The 16,974-nt window shown below is 43.6% G+C and overlaps 1 protein-coding gene, 2 long non-coding RNA genes and 1 pseudogene across 22 annotated transcripts in view; 2 read left to right on the top strand and 2 right to left on the bottom strand.

Moving 5' to 3' along the window:
* TFCP2 (transcription factor CP2) overlaps positions 1-16,974 on the top strand; it is an 83,088-nt gene that overhangs the window by 20,541 nt on the left and 45,573 nt on the right. For 7 of the 19 annotated variants that reach the window (XM_077952300.1, XM_077952299.1, XM_077952294.1 and 4 more), the window contains exon 2: positions 6,169-6,213. In XM_077952300.1, the coding sequence (XP_077808426.1) occupies positions 6,169-6,213 (45 nt within the window). 19 annotated transcript variants of the gene reach the window in all.
* The window catches only part of LOC144332901 (prohibitin 1 pseudogene), a 52,126-nt pseudogene that overhangs the window by 20,541 nt on the left and 14,611 nt on the right, over positions 1-16,974 (top strand). The window lies entirely within an intron of this gene.
* On the bottom strand, positions 2,833-16,874 carry LOC144332911 (uncharacterized). Its single transcript, XR_013401116.1, has 2 exons — positions 14,377-16,874; positions 2,833-5,292 (listed from the first exon to the last, which is right to left on the bottom strand). It is a non-coding gene; the product is annotated as an uncharacterized LOC144332911 (long non-coding RNA).
* On the bottom strand, positions 10,412-13,193 carry LOC144332908 (uncharacterized). Its single transcript, XR_013401113.1, has 2 exons — positions 11,701-13,193; positions 10,412-11,202 (listed from the first exon to the last, which is right to left on the bottom strand). It is a non-coding gene; the product is annotated as an uncharacterized LOC144332908 (long non-coding RNA).

The raw sequence follows: 16,974 nt of genomic DNA, 5'->3' as shown, positions 1-16,974 counted from the left end.
AGTGGCGCGATCTCGGCTCACTGCAAGCTCCGCCTCCCGGGTTTACGCCATTCTCCTGCCTCAGCCTCCGAGTAGCTGGGACTACAGGCGCCCGCCACCACGCCCGGCTAGTTTTTTTTTTGTATTTTTAGTAGAGACGGGGTTTCACCATGTTAGCCAGGATGGTCTCGATCTCCTGACCTTGTGATCCACCCGCCTCGGCCTCCCAAAGTGCTGGGATTACAGGCTTGAGCCACCGCGCCCGGCGATCACTTTCTTTAAAATGTTCATCAGATTGTGCTACTTTTCTCCTGAAAACTGTCCAGTGGTTTCACATCTCACTTTGAATAAAAGCCACAGATCTGGCAAGGATCCATATGGTTTGCTCCTCCAGCCATTTTATATACTCTTCCTCGGCTTGCTCTGCTGCAGCCACACCTGGTCTTAGGGCTCCACTTTCACCTCACTGTCTTTGCATTTGCAGTTACTCTTCCCGAAACATTCCTGTATATTCCTTACTTCCTTTAGGTTTCTGCTCCCATGTCACTTTATCGGAGAGGGATTCCAATCTCCTTCACGTAAAATAGCAAGAGCCTCCTTCCCCTCACCAGCACTCCTTGCTTTCTTTACCCTCTCTGCTTTATTTTTTTCCTAGCATCTGATGTGTAATTCATTTGTTGGCTTCTCTCCCCAACTTCATGCTTCATAAAAGAAGGGATTTTCTTTTGTTCTCTGCTCTCTGCCTACTGTTAGAATAGTGCCTAATAAGTAGTATGCACTAATTTGTTGAGTGAATGAACTCACTATCTCTCCATTTTGGTTTTTTTTTGGGGTTTTTTTTTTTTTTTTTTGGTTGTTTTTTTTTTTTGAGACGGAGTCTCGCTCTGTCGCCCAGGAGTGCAGTGGCCGGATCTCAGCTCACTGCAAGCTCCGCCTCCCGGATTCACGCCATTCCCCTGCCTCAGCCTCCCGAGTAGCTGGGACTACAGGCGCCCGCCACCTCGCCCGGCTAGTTTTTTGTATTTTTTTTTAGTAGAGATGGGGTTTCGCTGTGTTAGCCAGGATGGTCTCGATCTCCCGACCTCGTGATCCACCCGCCTCCGCCTCCCAAAGTGCTGGGATTACAGGCTTGAGCCACCGCGCCCGGCCAATCTCTCCATTTTGTTAAAAAAGGCAAGTACTATAGCAGTTCCTGAGGCAACGGTCTCTCTTCATTGAGACCTAAGTCTCTTTATTGAGACTGATTTTTGCCCTTTTGTTGCTGTTGTTGTTCGCTGTGCTTTTTCAGTACTTTTTTCTTCATTTCTACCCACTTCAGTTATCACCTGTCCATCTTCCAAATCTTCTCTCTTTGTCTCAGAGTTGGTCTGTTGTTACTGTTCTTTACTTTCCCTTTCATTCTAAGTCTTTTATGATGGACAGTGTATTTAGATGAGATTCGCCCTGTTTTGCTGCAAAGGTTATCCGTTACTTTTTAAAATTTAAAATTAAGAATTTTTAATTCATTACTTTAAAAAAAATTTCTTTTTTCTTTTTTTTTCAAGATGGAGGCTTGCTCTGTCGCCCAGGCTGAAAGTGCTGTGGCGCAATCTTGGCTCACTGCAACCTCCGCCTCCCGGGTTCAAGCGATTCTCATGCCTCAGCCTTCCAAGTAGCTGGGATTACAGGTGCCTGCCACCACTCCCAACTAATTTTTGTATTTTTAGTAGAGAAGGGGTTTCGCCATGTTGGCCAGGCTGGTCTCAAACTCCTGACCTCAGGTGATCCGCCTGCCTCGGCCTCTCAAAGTGCTGGGATTACGGGCATGAGCCACTGCACTCAGCCATACTTCACTACTTTTTAAAAGATGGCACTGCTGGCCCGGTGCGGTGGCTCACCCCTGTAATCTCAGCACTTTGGAAGGCTGAGGTGGGCGGATCACGAGGTCAGGAGTTGGAGACCATCCTGGCAAACACGGTGAAACCCAGTCTCTACTAAAAATACAAAAAAAAAAAAAAATTAGCCGGGCGTGGTGGCGGGCCCCTGTAGTCCCAGCTTCTCGGGAGGCTGAGGCAGGAGAATGGCGTGAACCCGGGAGGCGGCGGAGCTTGCAGTGAGCTGAGATCGTGCCACTGTACTCCAGCCTGGGCGACAGAGTAAGACTCCGTCTCAAAAAAAAAAAAAAAAAAAAAAGATGGCACTGCTGTAAAAATATAAAGACATGTTAAGAATGATTAAGTGCAAATTCAGGATAATGTTGCCTCTGGGAGTTGGAGGGGTATATAACTGAGGAAAAATATAGAGGGCTTCAACCATTAATGCTGTTTTGTAAGCTGCCTAGAGTGTACACAGTCATTTGTTACACTGTTTTACCTTTTTTATGTCTAAAATACCTTATAACAAATTAAAGACTAGGCACGGTGGCTCACCCTGTAATCCCAGCACTTTGGGAGGCTGAGGCAGGTGGATCACCTGAGGCCGGGAGTTCTAGACCAGCCTGGCCAACATGGCGAAACCCCGTCTCTACTAAAAATGCAAAAAATTAGCTGAGCATGGTGATGCATGCCTGTAGTCCCAGTTACTCAAGAGACTGTGGCACAAGAATCGCTTGAACCTGGGAGGCGGAGGTTGCAGTGAGCAAAGATAGTGCCACTGCACTCCACCCTGGGTGACAGAGCAGGCCTCCATCTCGGAAAAAAAAGAAAAAAATTTAAGAAAAAATGTATCTATCAACGTAATCTATTTCTTCATTCTTTTAAGTTATGCTGTTACTCCTTTTTACTGTAAGTTCATAAATTTTCTTTGCTTTCCTACATTTTTCTTGCCCTCCTCTTATTATGGAAGACAACCTACAAAGCAGCAGTGTTGCCATTCCTTCCTTCTACTTTTTTTTTTTCTTTTTTTGAGACGGAGTCTCGCTGTGTCTCCCAGGCTGGAGTGCAGTGGCGTGATCTCGGCTCACTGCAAGCTCCGCCTCCCGGGTTCACGCCATTCTCCCGCCTCAGCCTCCCAAGTAGCTGGGATTACAGGCGCCCGCCACCACGCCCGGCTAGTTTTTTGTATTTTTAGTAGAGACGGGGTTTCACCATGTTAGCCAGGATAGTCTCGATCTCCTGACCTCGTGATCCACCCGCCTCGGCCTCCCAAAGTGCTGGGATTACAGGCTTGAGCCACCGCGCCCGGCCCTACTTTTTTTTTTTTTTTTTAAGGTTTTTGAGGAACAGGTGGTGTTTGCTTACATTAATAAGTTCTTTAGTGGTGATTTCTGAGATTGTGGTGCACCCATCTCCTGAGCCTGAGCAGTATACACTGTACCCAGTGTATAGTCTTTTATCCCTCACCTCTTCCCATCCTTTCCCCTCGAGTCCCCAAAGTCCATTGTATTATAGTTAAACATTTGTGACCTCATAGCTTAACTCTCACTTACGAGTGAAAACATACGACGTTTGGTTTTCCATTCCTGAGTTACTTCACTTAGAGTAATGGTCTCTAGTTCCATCCAGTTTGCTGCAAATGCCATTATTTCGTTCTTTTTATGGCTGAGTAATTTTCTATGGTGTATATATACTACATTTTCTTTCTTTCTTTCTTTCTTTTGAGATGGAGTCTCGCTCTGTTGCTCAGGCTGGAGTACAGCGGCGCAATCTTGGCACACTGCAACTGTCACCTCCTGGGTTCAAGAGATTCTCCTGCCTCAACCTCCAGAGTAACTGGAATTGCAGGTGCCTGACACCATGCCAGGCTACTTTTTGTATTTTTAGTAAAGACAGGGTTTCGCCATATTGGTCAGGCTGGCCTCAAACTCCTGACCTCAAGTGATCCGCCCACCTCGGCTTCCCAAAGTGCTGGGATTACAGATGTGAGCCACTGCACCTGGCCTATATACCACATTTTCTTTTCTTTTCTTTCTTTTTTTTTCTTTTTTTTTTTCTTTTTTTTTTTTTTTTTGAGACAGAGTCTCACTCTGTCGCCCAGGCTGGAGTGCAGTGACACAATCTCGGCTAACTACAACCTCTGCCTGCCGGGTTCAAGTGATTCTCTTGTCTGAGCCTCTGGAGTAGCCTGGATTACAGGCACCCACCACCACGCCTGGCTAATTTTTGTATTTTTAGTGGAGATGGAGTTTCACCATATTGGCTAGGCTGGTCTTGAACTTCTGACCTTGTGATCCGCCCGCCTCGCCTCCCAAAGTGCTGGGATTACAGGTGTGGGCCTCCACGCCTGGCCACCACATTTTCTTTATCCACTTGTTGATGGGCATTTGGGCTGGTTCCATATTTTTGCAATTGCAAATTATGCTACTATAAACATGCATGTGCAAGTATCTTTTTCATATAATGACTTCTTTTCCTCTGGGTAGATACCCAGCAGTGGGATTGCTGGATCAAATGGTAGATATACTTTTAGTTTTTTAAGGAATCTCCACACTGTTTTTCGTAGTGATTGTACTGTTTACATTCCCACCGACAGTATAGAAGTGTTCCCTTTTCACCACATCCATGCCAGCATCTGTTGTTGTTTTTTTTAATTTTTTGATTATGGCTGTTCTTGCAGAAGTAAGGTGATATTGCATGGCGGTTTTGATTTTCATTTCCCTAATAGTGATGTTGAGCATTTTTCCATATGCTTGTTGACCATTTGTATGTCTTCTTTTGAGAATTGTCTATTCATGTCCTTAGCCACTTTTTCATGGGATTGTTTTTTTCTTGCTGATTTGTTTGAGTTCCTTGTGGATTCTGGATGTTAGTCCTTTGTCGGATGTATAGATTGTGAAGACTTTCTCCCACTCTGTGGGCTGTTTACTCTGCTGGTTATTTCTTCTGTTGTGCAGAAGCATTTTAGTTTAATTAAGTTTCATCTATTTATCTTTGTTTTTGTTGCGTTTGCTTTTGGGTTCTTGGTCATGAAATCTTTGCCTAAGCTAGTGTCTAGAAGGGTTTTTCCAATGTTATATTCTAGAATTTTTATGGTTTCAAGTCTTAGATGTAAGTCTTTGATCGACCTTGAGTTGATTTTTGTGTAAGGTGAGAGATGAGGATCCAGTTTTATTCTGCTACATGTGGCTTGCCAGTTATCCCAGCCTTCCCTCTACTTTGTCACCTTCTGTCTTCCCCACCCCCCTACCTTTTCCTATCCTGGTCTCCTTTATGCCTTGTTCATAGTAGTTTCCATTTGTTGCTGATAGTCGACTCTCACTACGCCTCAAGTGGAACCTAACAGAATAAACTTGGGACTTTGGGTACACAAATTGGTGTTCTGGTTTTCCTTTCACCAATGATTTAATTTTCTTCCTTCCTTTTTTTTTTTTTTTTTTTTTTGAGATGAAGTCTCACTCTGTTGCTGAGGCTGGAGTGCAGTGGCGCAGTCTCAGCTCACTGCAGCCTCTGCCTCCTGGGTTCAAGTGATTCTCCTGCTTCAGCCTCCCAAGTAGCTGGGATTACAGGCATGTGCCACCACACCTGGCTAATTTTTGTATTTTTAGTAGGGATGGAGTTTCACTATATTGGCCAGACTGGTCTCTAACTCCCAACCTCAGGTGATCTGCCTGCTTTGGCCTCCCAAAGTGCTGGGATTACAGGCGTGAGCCACTGTGCCCCGCCTAATGTTTTATATGCACAGCAAATCCTAGTTTATTCCCTCAGTCACTAAGCAGATTTTTACTCTTATCATTCAGCAAACGTTTGAGTGCCTACTGTGTACTTGGTTTTATACAGCTTGATTCTATAGCTTTGTCTTCACCATATGCTCCCATATGCAGATGCTGAATATAAATAAATCAAACAGGTTTCTGTCTTTCATTTGCTTACAATTTGATAGAGAAGATAAGACATGTATATAAATAAATGTGATACAGGTTGGAAATAAATATGCTAAAAGCACTTGAAGTGCTATAGGAATTCGGAACATAGAAATACTACTTCTACCTCCTAAGGTGGTATCTGAAAGAAGGGTAAGATTTGGCCATGCAAAGGTGGAGGAGAAATATATTCCAGGCAGAGGGATTGTAGGAACAATGGAATTGTTGGATTATGAGCTTGCTATATCTTCCTACAAGATAATGCTAAATTAATTTTCTAGTATACTTAGAGTTCAGGTGTTTCGGTTCTGCATCCTAGCCATTATTTTATTTGTTCACTGTTGTAATTTTTGTGTGGAATAGTATTTTATTGTGGTTTTAATTTGTATTTTCCTAATTTCTTATGAGGCCAGCACCTTTTCATATGTTTGTGGGCCACTGATGTTTTCTCCTAAGAAGTAAGTATTTGAGTTTTTTGGGGGTACGGGGTGGGGGAGGGAGGTTTGGCCTTTTTCATATTAATTTATAGGAATCTTAGATATATTTTATTAATTTTTTTTTTTTGAGATAGGATCTCACTCTGTCACCCAGACTGCAGTGTAGTGGCACAAGCTTGACTCACTGCAGCCTCAAACTACTGGGCTCAGGCAATCCTCCTACCTCAGCCTCCTGAGTAGCTGAGACAACAGCCGGGCATGCCACCATACCTGGCTGATTTTTTTTTTTTTGTAGAGATGGAGTAATCTACAAAAGTGTTGAGATTACAGGTGTGAGCCATCATGGCCAGCCCCAAATATATTTTAGATACTCATCTTTTGTCAGTTTTGTGTGTAGTCAGTATATTCTGCCAGTTTATGGCTTGTCATTTCCCTCTCTTTATGTGTCTTTGGTTCTAAGGTTCTTTTTTTGGTGGGGAGGGGGCAGGGACAGGGTCTTGCTCTGTCGACCAGGCTGGAGTGCAATGGCAGTCACAGCTCACTGCAGCCTCAACCTCCTGGGCTCAAGTGATCCTCCTGCCTCTGCCTCTCAAGGAGCTGGGACCACAGGCATGCACCACCAAGCCTGGCTAATTTTTTGTATTTTTTGTGGAGAAGGGGGTCTCCCTATGTTGCTGAGGCTAGTCTCAAACTCCTGGACTCAGGCAGTTCTCCCACTCGAGCTACCTCAAAGTGTTGGGATTACAGGCATTAGCCCCCATGCCTGGCCTAAAGTTCTTAGTATAATTAATGAATCTTTTATGGTATATGATTTTTGAGTCTTGTCTAAGAAAAAAAATTTTTTTTTGAGACAGTCTCACTGCATCACCCAGCCTGGACTGCAATGGTGTGATCTTGGCTCACTGCAACCTTTACCTCCTGGGTTCAAGCAGTTCTGCCTCAGCCTCCCAAGTAGCTGAAATTACAGGTGTGCACCACCATACCCAGCTAATTTTTGTATTTGGTGTTTTTTTTGAGACGGAGTCTCACTCTGTCCACCAGGCTGGAGTGCAGTGGTGTGATCTCGGCTCACTGCAACCTCTGCCTCCCAGGTTCAAGCGATTCTCCTGCCTCAGCCTCCCAAGTAGCTAGGAAGACAGGCACCCGCCACCATGCCCAGCTAGTTTTTTGTATTTTTAGTAGAGACAGAGTTTCACCATGTTAGCCAGGCTGGTCTTGAACTCCTGACTTTAAGTGATCCGCCCACCTTGGCCTCCCAAAATGCTGGGATTATAGGCGTGAGCCACTGCACCTGGCCTAATTTATGTGATTTTAGTACAGATGGCATTTTGCCATGTTGGCCAGGCTGGTCTCAAACTCCTGACCTCAAGTGATCCTCCTGCCTCAGCCTCCCAAAGTGTTGGGATTGCAGGCATGAGCCACCTTGTCCAGTGTTGTCTAAGAAATTCTTGCTTATGCTGAGGCCATAAAGATATTCTCCTATATTGTTTTTTTAAAGTTTTCTATGTTTGCTTTTCACACTTTAGTCTTAAAGTTGATTTTGTACTGGGTGTTGCTAAGGCTCCAATTCCATTTTTTTCACATCCAGATATCTGATTTTTCCAGCATAATTTATTGAAAAGTCCATCTTTGCCACTGCTCAACTATACCAGCTGTCATAAATCAAATTTCTATATATGTGGGGTCAGTTTATGGGTTCTGTATTCTCTTCTATAGGTTAATTTGTCTATCTGTGTCAATACCATGCTGTCTTAATTACTAAAGTTTTTAAGTAATTGTTGGTATCTGGCAGGGCATAGCCCTCATCTCGTTCTTTTTCCGGAGTATTTGGCCTTTCTTGGTTCTGCTTATTGATAGAAATTTTAGAATGGCTGGGTGCAGTGGCTCACACCTGTAATCTCAGCATTTTGGAAGGCTAAAGTGGAAGGATTGCTTGAGCCCAGGAGTTTGAGACCAACCTGGGCAACATAAACAGACCCTATCTCTACAAAAAAATTAAAAAATTAGCCAGGTGTGGTGGTGCACACCTGTAGTCCCAGCTACTCAGGAGGCTGAGGTTGGGGGAGGATTGCTTGAGCCTCGGCAGTTGAAGCTGCAATGAGCCATGATTATGCCACTGCAATTGGCCTGGGCAATAATGAGACCCTGTTTCAAAAAAAATTTGTTTTTTAGAATCATCTTGTCAAGTTGAATCTATTGCGATATTTATTGGAATTGAACCTATAGATGAATTTGGGATAAATTGACATCATTGGCATATGTATTCAGCCTTTCAATCCTTGAACATAATGTAACTCTCTATTTAGGTCTTATCTGAATATTTCTTGTATTTGTCTGCTTTGTGTCTGTACTTTCGTTGCTGTGTCATATTCTCATTGTTTTTTACCTGGACTGTTGAATAGCTTTCAACTCCCCATCTTTGGTCTATTTTTTCTAAGAGACAGCCTAGCATAGTGACATCTGAAACCAAACTTAGGGGTTTGAATTCTGGCTTCACCAGGATTGGGCACATTACTTAACCTCTCCATGCTTCTCTTTAAAATAGAGGTAATAATAGTAGTACTTACCTTGTGAGATTGTTATGAAGATTAAATTAGTTTATATATGTAAAATAATTAGGGTAGTGTCAGGCAACTAGTAAGTGCTCAATAAATGCTAGCAATTATTACTGTCATGTAAATTCTAGTAGCTTACCTCCAGAGCCTGTCCTATAAATTTCTATCCTCTACTGAAGAGAATGTGAATTCAAGATATATTTTATAGATAAAAAAGTATAAGACTTGCTAATGAACATGAGGATAAGAGGAAAGGATCAATCTAGGATGCCTTCAAGAGTTCTGGTTTGAATATTTTGTTGGATGGTATTGACATTTGCTGAGAAGGGGGGATAGGCTGGGTATGTTTGGAATAAGATCAAGAGTTTTATATTGGACTTGGTCCATTTGATATCTCTGAGAGACAACAAAAAGGCAGTGTTAGGTAGGCATTAAATATGCAAATCAATATACAAGTCTAGACCTAGTAGACACATTTGGTAGTCATTAGAATAAAGAGATACTTGAATGTATGGGAGTTAATGAGATCTGAAAGTGTAGAAAGAGAAGAGCCAAAAATCAAGTGCAGATGTTTTGTAGAGCAGGAGGGTTGCCACAGGGGAGTTAAGAAGATGTTGCCAGTGAGGTGGGAAGAAAATTAGGTAAGAGTATTCAGGATCCAGAGAAGAGAGTGGTGAATGTAGGAGTTACAGCTGTGTTGAGTGCTCCTGAAAACAGAAGATGAGCCCAGAGAAGTGACCATTGAGTTTGGCTACATGGAAGTCACTGGTGACCATGACAGTTACTTTCCATGATATGTTGTAGTGAAAGCCGAACTGTGTTGGTTGAAAGAATGAATTGGAGGTGAGGAAATAGAGACTCTTTATATAAAGACTTTTAGTTATGAAAGGTACAGAGAAGTAGAGCAGTAGTTGAAGGCGGATGTGGGAAGACTTTCTTTTTATAAGATGGGAAATACTCAAATGTGATGGTATGCTAATGGGAATTATCTAGAGAGGAAGATTGATGGTACATGTATTGGGATAATCAGAGGAAAAAGGTTCTTGGGAATTGAGAGGGAGTGGGCTCCAAGTCTGTGGGTAAGGATTAGCCTTTCCCAGGAGGAGGAACTTAGCCCTCATTACATCAGGAGCAAAAGAGAAGATACTTTCAAGGGCAGATAGGTTTGTAGGTTTGATAGGGAAAGAAGATGCTTAAAAATGTGTGAGAGATTTAATTAATTAAATTGTACTTGAAGAAGTAATTGCAGTAACATGCAGACTCGTAAAGAAGAATATTCAGGAGCTCTTCACAGGGATCATAGACAGCCAGGTACTCAATACAGATTTGATAATAAATGGTAGCAGCATTGTCTTGACTATTCATCTACAGTATAACCCAATCATGTTTGCTGAGTAGCCTAATTATAAAGACTTTTTTTTTTTTTTTTTTGCGATAGAGTTTGCTCTGTCACCCAGGCTGGAGTGCCATGGCGTAATCTCGGCTCACTGCAACCTCCGCCTCGGGATTCAAGCAATTCTTCTGCTTCAGCCTCCTGAGTAGCTGGGATTACAGGTGTGTGCCACCATGCCTGGCTAATTTTTGTATTTTTAGTAGAGATGGGATTTCACTATGTCGGTTAGACTGGTCTCAAACTCCTGACCTCGTGAGCCACCACACCTGGCTTTTTTTTTTTTTTTTTTTTTAATTGAGACAGAGTCTTGCTCTGTCACTCAGGCTGGAGTGCAGTGGTGCCATCTTGGCTCACTGCAACCTCCACCTCCCAGGTTCAAACGATTCTTGTACCTCAGCCTCTCGAGTAGGTGCGATGACAGGCGTGCGCCACCATGCCCAGCTTTGTGTGTGTGTGTGTGTGTGTGTGTGTGTGTGTTTAGTAGAGATGAGGTTTCGCTATGTTGTCCAGGCTTGTGCTCCTGGCCTCAAGTGATCTGCCCCCATCGGCCTCCCAAAGTGCTGGGATTATAGGTATGAGCCACCCTGCCCAGCTAAAGACCTATATTTTTTATATGGGCATATTATTATTTTAGTCATTTAAAAAATAGTGTTTATTGAGTACCTAGGATGGCCAGGTCTTGGTGATAATAGGGTGACAAGACAAAGAAGATCCTTGCAAGAATAGAGCTTACATTCCTGTGAGAGAAGTACAGAGAAGAAACTATAAACAGACAGATAAGGAAATTTCAGAAAGAAGTGCCATAATGAAAATATATGGAATCTTCTTTAGGTAGAATGACCAGTGAATGTCTCTCTGCAGAGGTACACACTTCAACACAGACCTAAATAATAAAAAGAACCATACAGAAATCTGGAAATTCATTTAGCCTTAGGGCAGAAAGACCAGCTATATTGCAGAATCTTTTAGTCCTTCACCCACCTCCCCCTGCTTTCTTTTTTTTTGGTCCCAGCTACTCAGGAGGCTGAGGTGAGAGGATTGCTTGGACCCAGAAGTTCAAGACTATCCTGGGCAAGATGGCGAGACCCCATCTCTACCAAAAAAATGTAAAAAATATTATTTTATTATTATTATTATTTGTATTTTTTTAGACCGAGTCTTGCTCTGTCACCCAGGCTGGAGTGCAGTGGTGCCATCTCGGCTTGCTGCAACCTCCACCTCCTGGGTTCAAGCAATTCATCTGCCTCAGCTTCCCAAGTAGCTGGGATTACAGGTGCCTGCCACCACACCTGACTGATTTTTGTATTTTTAGTAGAGACAGGGTTTTGCCATGCTGGCCAGGCTGGTCTCAAACTCCTGACCTCAGATGATTCACCTACCCTGGCCTCCCAAAATGCTGCGATTACAGGTGTGAGCCACTACGCCCAACCAAAAACTTTAAAAATTAGATGGTTGCAGTAGTGTGCTTCTGTGGTTCCAGCTATTCAGGAGGCTACAGCAGGAGGATCCCTTGAGCCTAGGAGTTCAAGGTGGCAGTGAGCTATGATAGCACCACTACACTCCAGCCTGGGTGACAGTGTGAGACCCGGTCTCTAAAAAATGAAGGAAAGAAGGGAGGGTGTACAGGAGGGATGAAAGGAAGGAAGGGCCCAGGTGCAGTGGCTCACGCCTTTAATCCCAGCACTTTGGGAGGCTGAGGTGGAAGGATCACTTGAGCCCAGGATTTTGAGACTAGCCTGGGCAACATTTTGAGACCCCATCTCTACCAAAAAAAAAAAAAAAAAGATGGCCGGGCGCGGTGGCTCAAGCCTGTAATCCCAGCACTTTGGGAGGCCGAGATGGGCGGATCACGAGGTCAGGAGATCGAGACCATCCTGGCTAACACGGTGAAACCCCGTCTCTACTAAGAAATACAAAAAATAGCCGGGCGAGGTGGCAGCGCCTGTAGTCCCAGCTACTCGGGAGGCTGAGGCGGGAGAATGGCGTGAACCCGGGAGGCGGAGCTTGCAGTGAGCTGAGATCCGGCCACTGCACTCCAGCCTGGGCTACAGAGTGAGACTCCGTCTCAAAAAAAAAAAAAAAAAAAAAAAAAAGAAAGAAAGATAGAAAAGAAGGAAGGAAGAAAAAAGAACAAAAGACAGAGTCTCACTGTATTACCTAGGCTGGTGTTGAATTCCTGGGCTCAAGCGATCCTCTGCCTCAGCCTCCCAAAGTATTGGGATTATAAATGGGAGCCTCCATGCCTGGCCTTTGAGTCCTTTTCGGGTTCTTTTAGTGAAATCATAGTTAATTGATACTATCATTTCATTAGTATGAGTTGTGCAAATATCCATGCATAAGTGTTAGAGTGCAACACCTTTAGAAATATCTTTGGAGCACTCAGTGGGAGCTTTTGATTATATATTTTTTGCCCTCAGGAATGTTTTAAACAGTTGCTACTTAATATGAGGCATTGAGTGGTGATAAACAGGATAAAACTTGGATAAAATGAGTTTGTTTGCTTACTATTTCCCTACTGCCTGAAATAGTTCCAGGCATATCAGTGTTCATAATGTATTTATGAATGAATGAATAAATTCATTTGTAAATCCAGTATTTAATAGCTGTGTAACCTTGGGCACATTATTTAACATTTCTAATTACTGTAGCCTCAGTTCCTTCAGTTGGAAAATGGTGAGGAGGAGATAATTCCTCCTACCTCACAGCATTATTGTATGAATTAAATGCAAATTTATGTGCAAAAAATGAATCATAGCAGTTGAGTTGAGGTAGAAGAGAGCAGGTGGACCCCAAGGCCTGGGGGCAGGAGAAGGAACTGCAGTTTGTCTGCTGAATCTTTTAAAAAGGGAAAAGAGGCCAGGTGCAGTGTCTCCTGTCTGTAATCTCAGCACTTTAGGAGGCTGAGGCAGGAGGATCCTGAGAGGCCAGGAGAGTGAGGCCCTGTCTGTACAAAAAGTTAAAAGATGAGCCAGGCATGGTGGTGTGTGCCTATAGACCAGCTACTTGGGAGGCTGAGGCTGAGGTGGGAGGATTGATTGGGCCCAGGAATTTGAGTCTTGCAGTGAGCTGTGATCACGCCACTGCTCTCCAGCCTGGGCAACAGAGCAAGACGCAGTCTCACTATACGTATGTATAGAGAGATGGGAAGTATGGTGAGAGATGAGACTGAAAAGGTAAACTGGGCCCAGTTCTGAAGAGTTTTGGGAGCCATGTTGAGGAGTTAGCACTTTGTCATGATTCTCCATGTTGAGGCTGGTCTCGAACTCCTGACCTCAGGTAATCTGCCCGCCTCAGCCTCCCAAAGTGCTGGGATTACAGGCGTGAGCCACCACACCCGGCCTCTTTGTCATGATTACATTGGGAAACCGCTGAAACTTTATAAACAGAGAAGGAACATTTCTAGATTTACATTTTAAAAAAGTTACTCTGGCTACAGATTGGAGGATAATGATAAAAAGCTAGTTATCATGCCTGAGAAGGGTTGAAGCTTAGTAAACTGGGTGTCTTCTGCTCTGCATATCCTCAGAAACACAAATTTACTCTCTATCTATAAAAGACAAAGGGCAGGCCGGGCGCGGTGGCTCAAGCCTGTAATCCCAGCACTTTGGGAGGCCGAGGCGGGTGGATCACGAGGTCAGGAGATCGAGACTATCCTGGCTAACATGGTGAAACCCCGTCTCTACTAAAAATACAAAAAACTAGCCGGGCGTGGTGGCGGGCGCCTGTAGTCTCAGCTACTTGGGAGGCTGAGGCGGGAGAATGGCGTGAACCCGGGAGGCAGAGCTTGCAGTGAGCCGAGATCACGCCACTGCACTCCAGCCTGGGAGACACAGCGAGACTCCGTCTCAAAAAAAAAAAAAAAAAAAAAAAAAAGACAAGGGGCAAATAACATTTCTGCTTTGATTGCATCATCAGATCTAACTGGTTACATCTCTAGGGAATTTGCTGGCCATTTTAGAAGACAAGGCCTTCATCAGAAATGTGGTCTGGCCTGGCACAGTGGCTCACACCTGTAATCCCAGCACTTTGGGAGGCTGAGGCGGGTGGATCACCTGAGGTCGGGAGTTCGAGACCAGCCTGACCAACATGGAGAAACCCTGTCTCTAGTGAAAATAGAAAGTTAGCCAGGTGTGGTGGCGCACACCTGTAATCCCAGCTACTTGGGAGGCTGAGGCAGGAGAATCACTTCAACCCGGGAGGCGGAGGTTGTGGTGAGCTGAGATCACGCCATTGCACTCCAGCCTCTCACCATTGCACTCCAGCCTGCGCAACAAGAGCGAGACTTGGTCTCACAAAAAAAAAAAAAAGAAAAAAGAAATATGGTCTGAGGGAGGAGAAATGTTCCTAAGTCCTATCACTTTGAGCATAAAAGAGAAGAGATGGTTAGGGCCTATTTACCATTTCATAGGACTAAGTATTCTGGTACTTTCAGGATTTTCCTAAGAGTCATCGGCAATTAAAGCCTTAAAACACAGAAAAGTACGCCAGGCACAGTGGCTCACGCCTGTAATCCTAACACTTTGGGAGGCTGAGACAGTTGGATCACTTAAGGCCTGGAGTTTCAGAGCAGTTTGGCCAACGTGGTGAAACCCCATCTCTACTAAGAATACAAAAATTAGCCAGGCATGGTTTACATGGGATTACAGGAGCGCGCCTGTAATCCCAGCTACTCAGCAGGCTGAGGTGGGAGAGTCACTTTAACTCGGGAGGCGTAGGTTGTAGTAAGCCGAGATAGCGCCACTGCACTACAGCCTGGGCAACAGAGTGCTACTGTGTCTCAAACACACACACACACACACACACACACACACACACACACACACCCCAAAAAAACACACACAAGAAAAATAGAAAAAAAAAAAATAAATAAAAACACAGAAAAGTGTCTGTGCTTGCCTTTCAGTACAGGGAGGAGTGAGGGACTAGAGAGATTGTCCTACTTTGAAGCCAGGCATGGTAGGGGGTACAGGATGAGCAAGACGTAAGAACTCCCAAGTATAGAGAGGTAATAATGATGCTTGCCAGTGAAGATGGAAGCCTAACTGCATGGGGGAGGAAAAGCATGAGCTGGTAGACATTTTGGATCGGAAAAGAAGCCTTGAGGCTCAGCACTATAAAGGGCTAAGTGTGGATTCCCTTAGTCACAAGAAAACAAAACAAAAAAAATAACTGTTGGTGTTTTCCCAGTTATGCCATACTATGATGATAGACATTTGATCTTTGAATACTTAAATGAGAGTTCTATTTTCTATATCAAAATAGTCAGATTCCCTTGAATATTTAACCTATGAATATTGTTGTGAGTTGCCATTTTTTGCCTAACTGGAAAGAGTCAGTGATGTCAGAAATTTAATAAAAGAGCCTAGTACTAATGATGCCACAGGTGATGTTTTCAATTAGCAGTGTTTTAATGAGATTTGTAGGCTGGTAAGAGCTAATCCTATAATGTATGGAAAAAAACTAAGAAGGTAGGCCTATATCTGGTAAATCTCCTGAGGTAGGGCTTTGCTGATTCAGATTTCTTTGATTAAATGTTTAATATCTTACAAACTGCCTGGAAGTAAATTTGTATCTGACATAGATACTTTTCTTTTCAGCTTCCAAAATAAATAAGGTTAGCAGAAATTAGATGTGTTTAGTGACTTTATAAGCTAAAGGAAAATAAAAGCACATTTCTGGTAGGTATGAAAATAATTGGTAGTTGGCAAATAATTCAGCCGAGTAGAAATGTGAGAGACTGAAAGACTTGAGGAGAAAAAAGGGAAATCAGCTTCATTTTTTGGTAAACTTCGAGATGTACATCTCAAACTTTGAGATACATCTGGTATCTTGCAAGTGATCTAAACTGATCTCTCAATCGTGCTGAAGAAATAGAAATATTTGTACTCCGGAAGCACTTCTTAAAGTGCTTAAAGAACATTAAGCCCTGTTTTGACCTCTGGGAAACAGTTCCAGAACCAGTATTCCCAGAGAAAGACTATCAAATGACAGCTCTCTCAGGGACAGCATACAATCCAGATATGGTGTAGTTTTTTTTGTTGCTGTTTGCTTTTGAGACAGAGTCTCCTCTGTCATCCAGGCTGAAGTGCAGTGGCATAGTCACGGCTCACTGCAGCCTCCTCTCCCGGGTTCAAGCAATTCTCCTGCCTCAGGCTCTCAACTAGCTGGGACTACAGGCTACAGGCGTGTGCCACCATGCCTGGCTAATTATTTTTTATACTTTTAGTAGAGATGGGGTTTCACCATGTTAGCTAGGCTAGTTTCGAACTCCTGATCTCAAGTGATCGACTTGCCTTGGCCTCCCAAAGTGCTGGGATTATAGACATGAACAACTGCACCTAGCCTATCGTGTAGTTTTTATCTACTGCTCACTTGTGTTTCCATGTTCCTGCTTTGAAACTGGAGGGGAATAGAGGTAAGCTACTCAGGGCAGTTGCATAAAACATCTGCTATAAGCATACTAGGCCCTTTCAAGTTACATCATTTTTACTATATGTTTTAAAATAATTCCCTTATGCTTCCTTTATTATCACTAATACTGTAAAGACAGTGAACTGGAGAGAAAGAAAACATGAGGGGTTTGCTGAATAATTTAGTATGGTATTGCTGTGAAGAGATAGAAATTTAGATGACAATGATGTTATGTTCTGTCAGGGAACCTTCTTTTTCTTTTTCTTGTTTTTTTTTTAGAGTCTTGCACTGTTGTCCAGGCTGGAGTGCAGTGGCGTGATCTCAGCTCACTGCAGCTTCTACCTCCCAGGTTCAAGAGATTCTCCTGCCTCAGCCTCCTGAGTAGCTGGGATTATAGGCACCTACCACCACACCAGGCTAATT

Source organism: Macaca mulatta, chromosome 11 (genome assembly GCF_049350105.2).
Source record: "Macaca mulatta isolate MMU2019108-1 chromosome 11, T2T-MMU8v2.0, whole genome shotgun sequence".
NCBI classification, from domain to species: domain Eukaryota; kingdom Metazoa; phylum Chordata; class Mammalia; order Primates; family Cercopithecidae; genus Macaca; species Macaca mulatta.
This window is presented reverse-complemented; position numbering and strand designations above follow the sequence as displayed.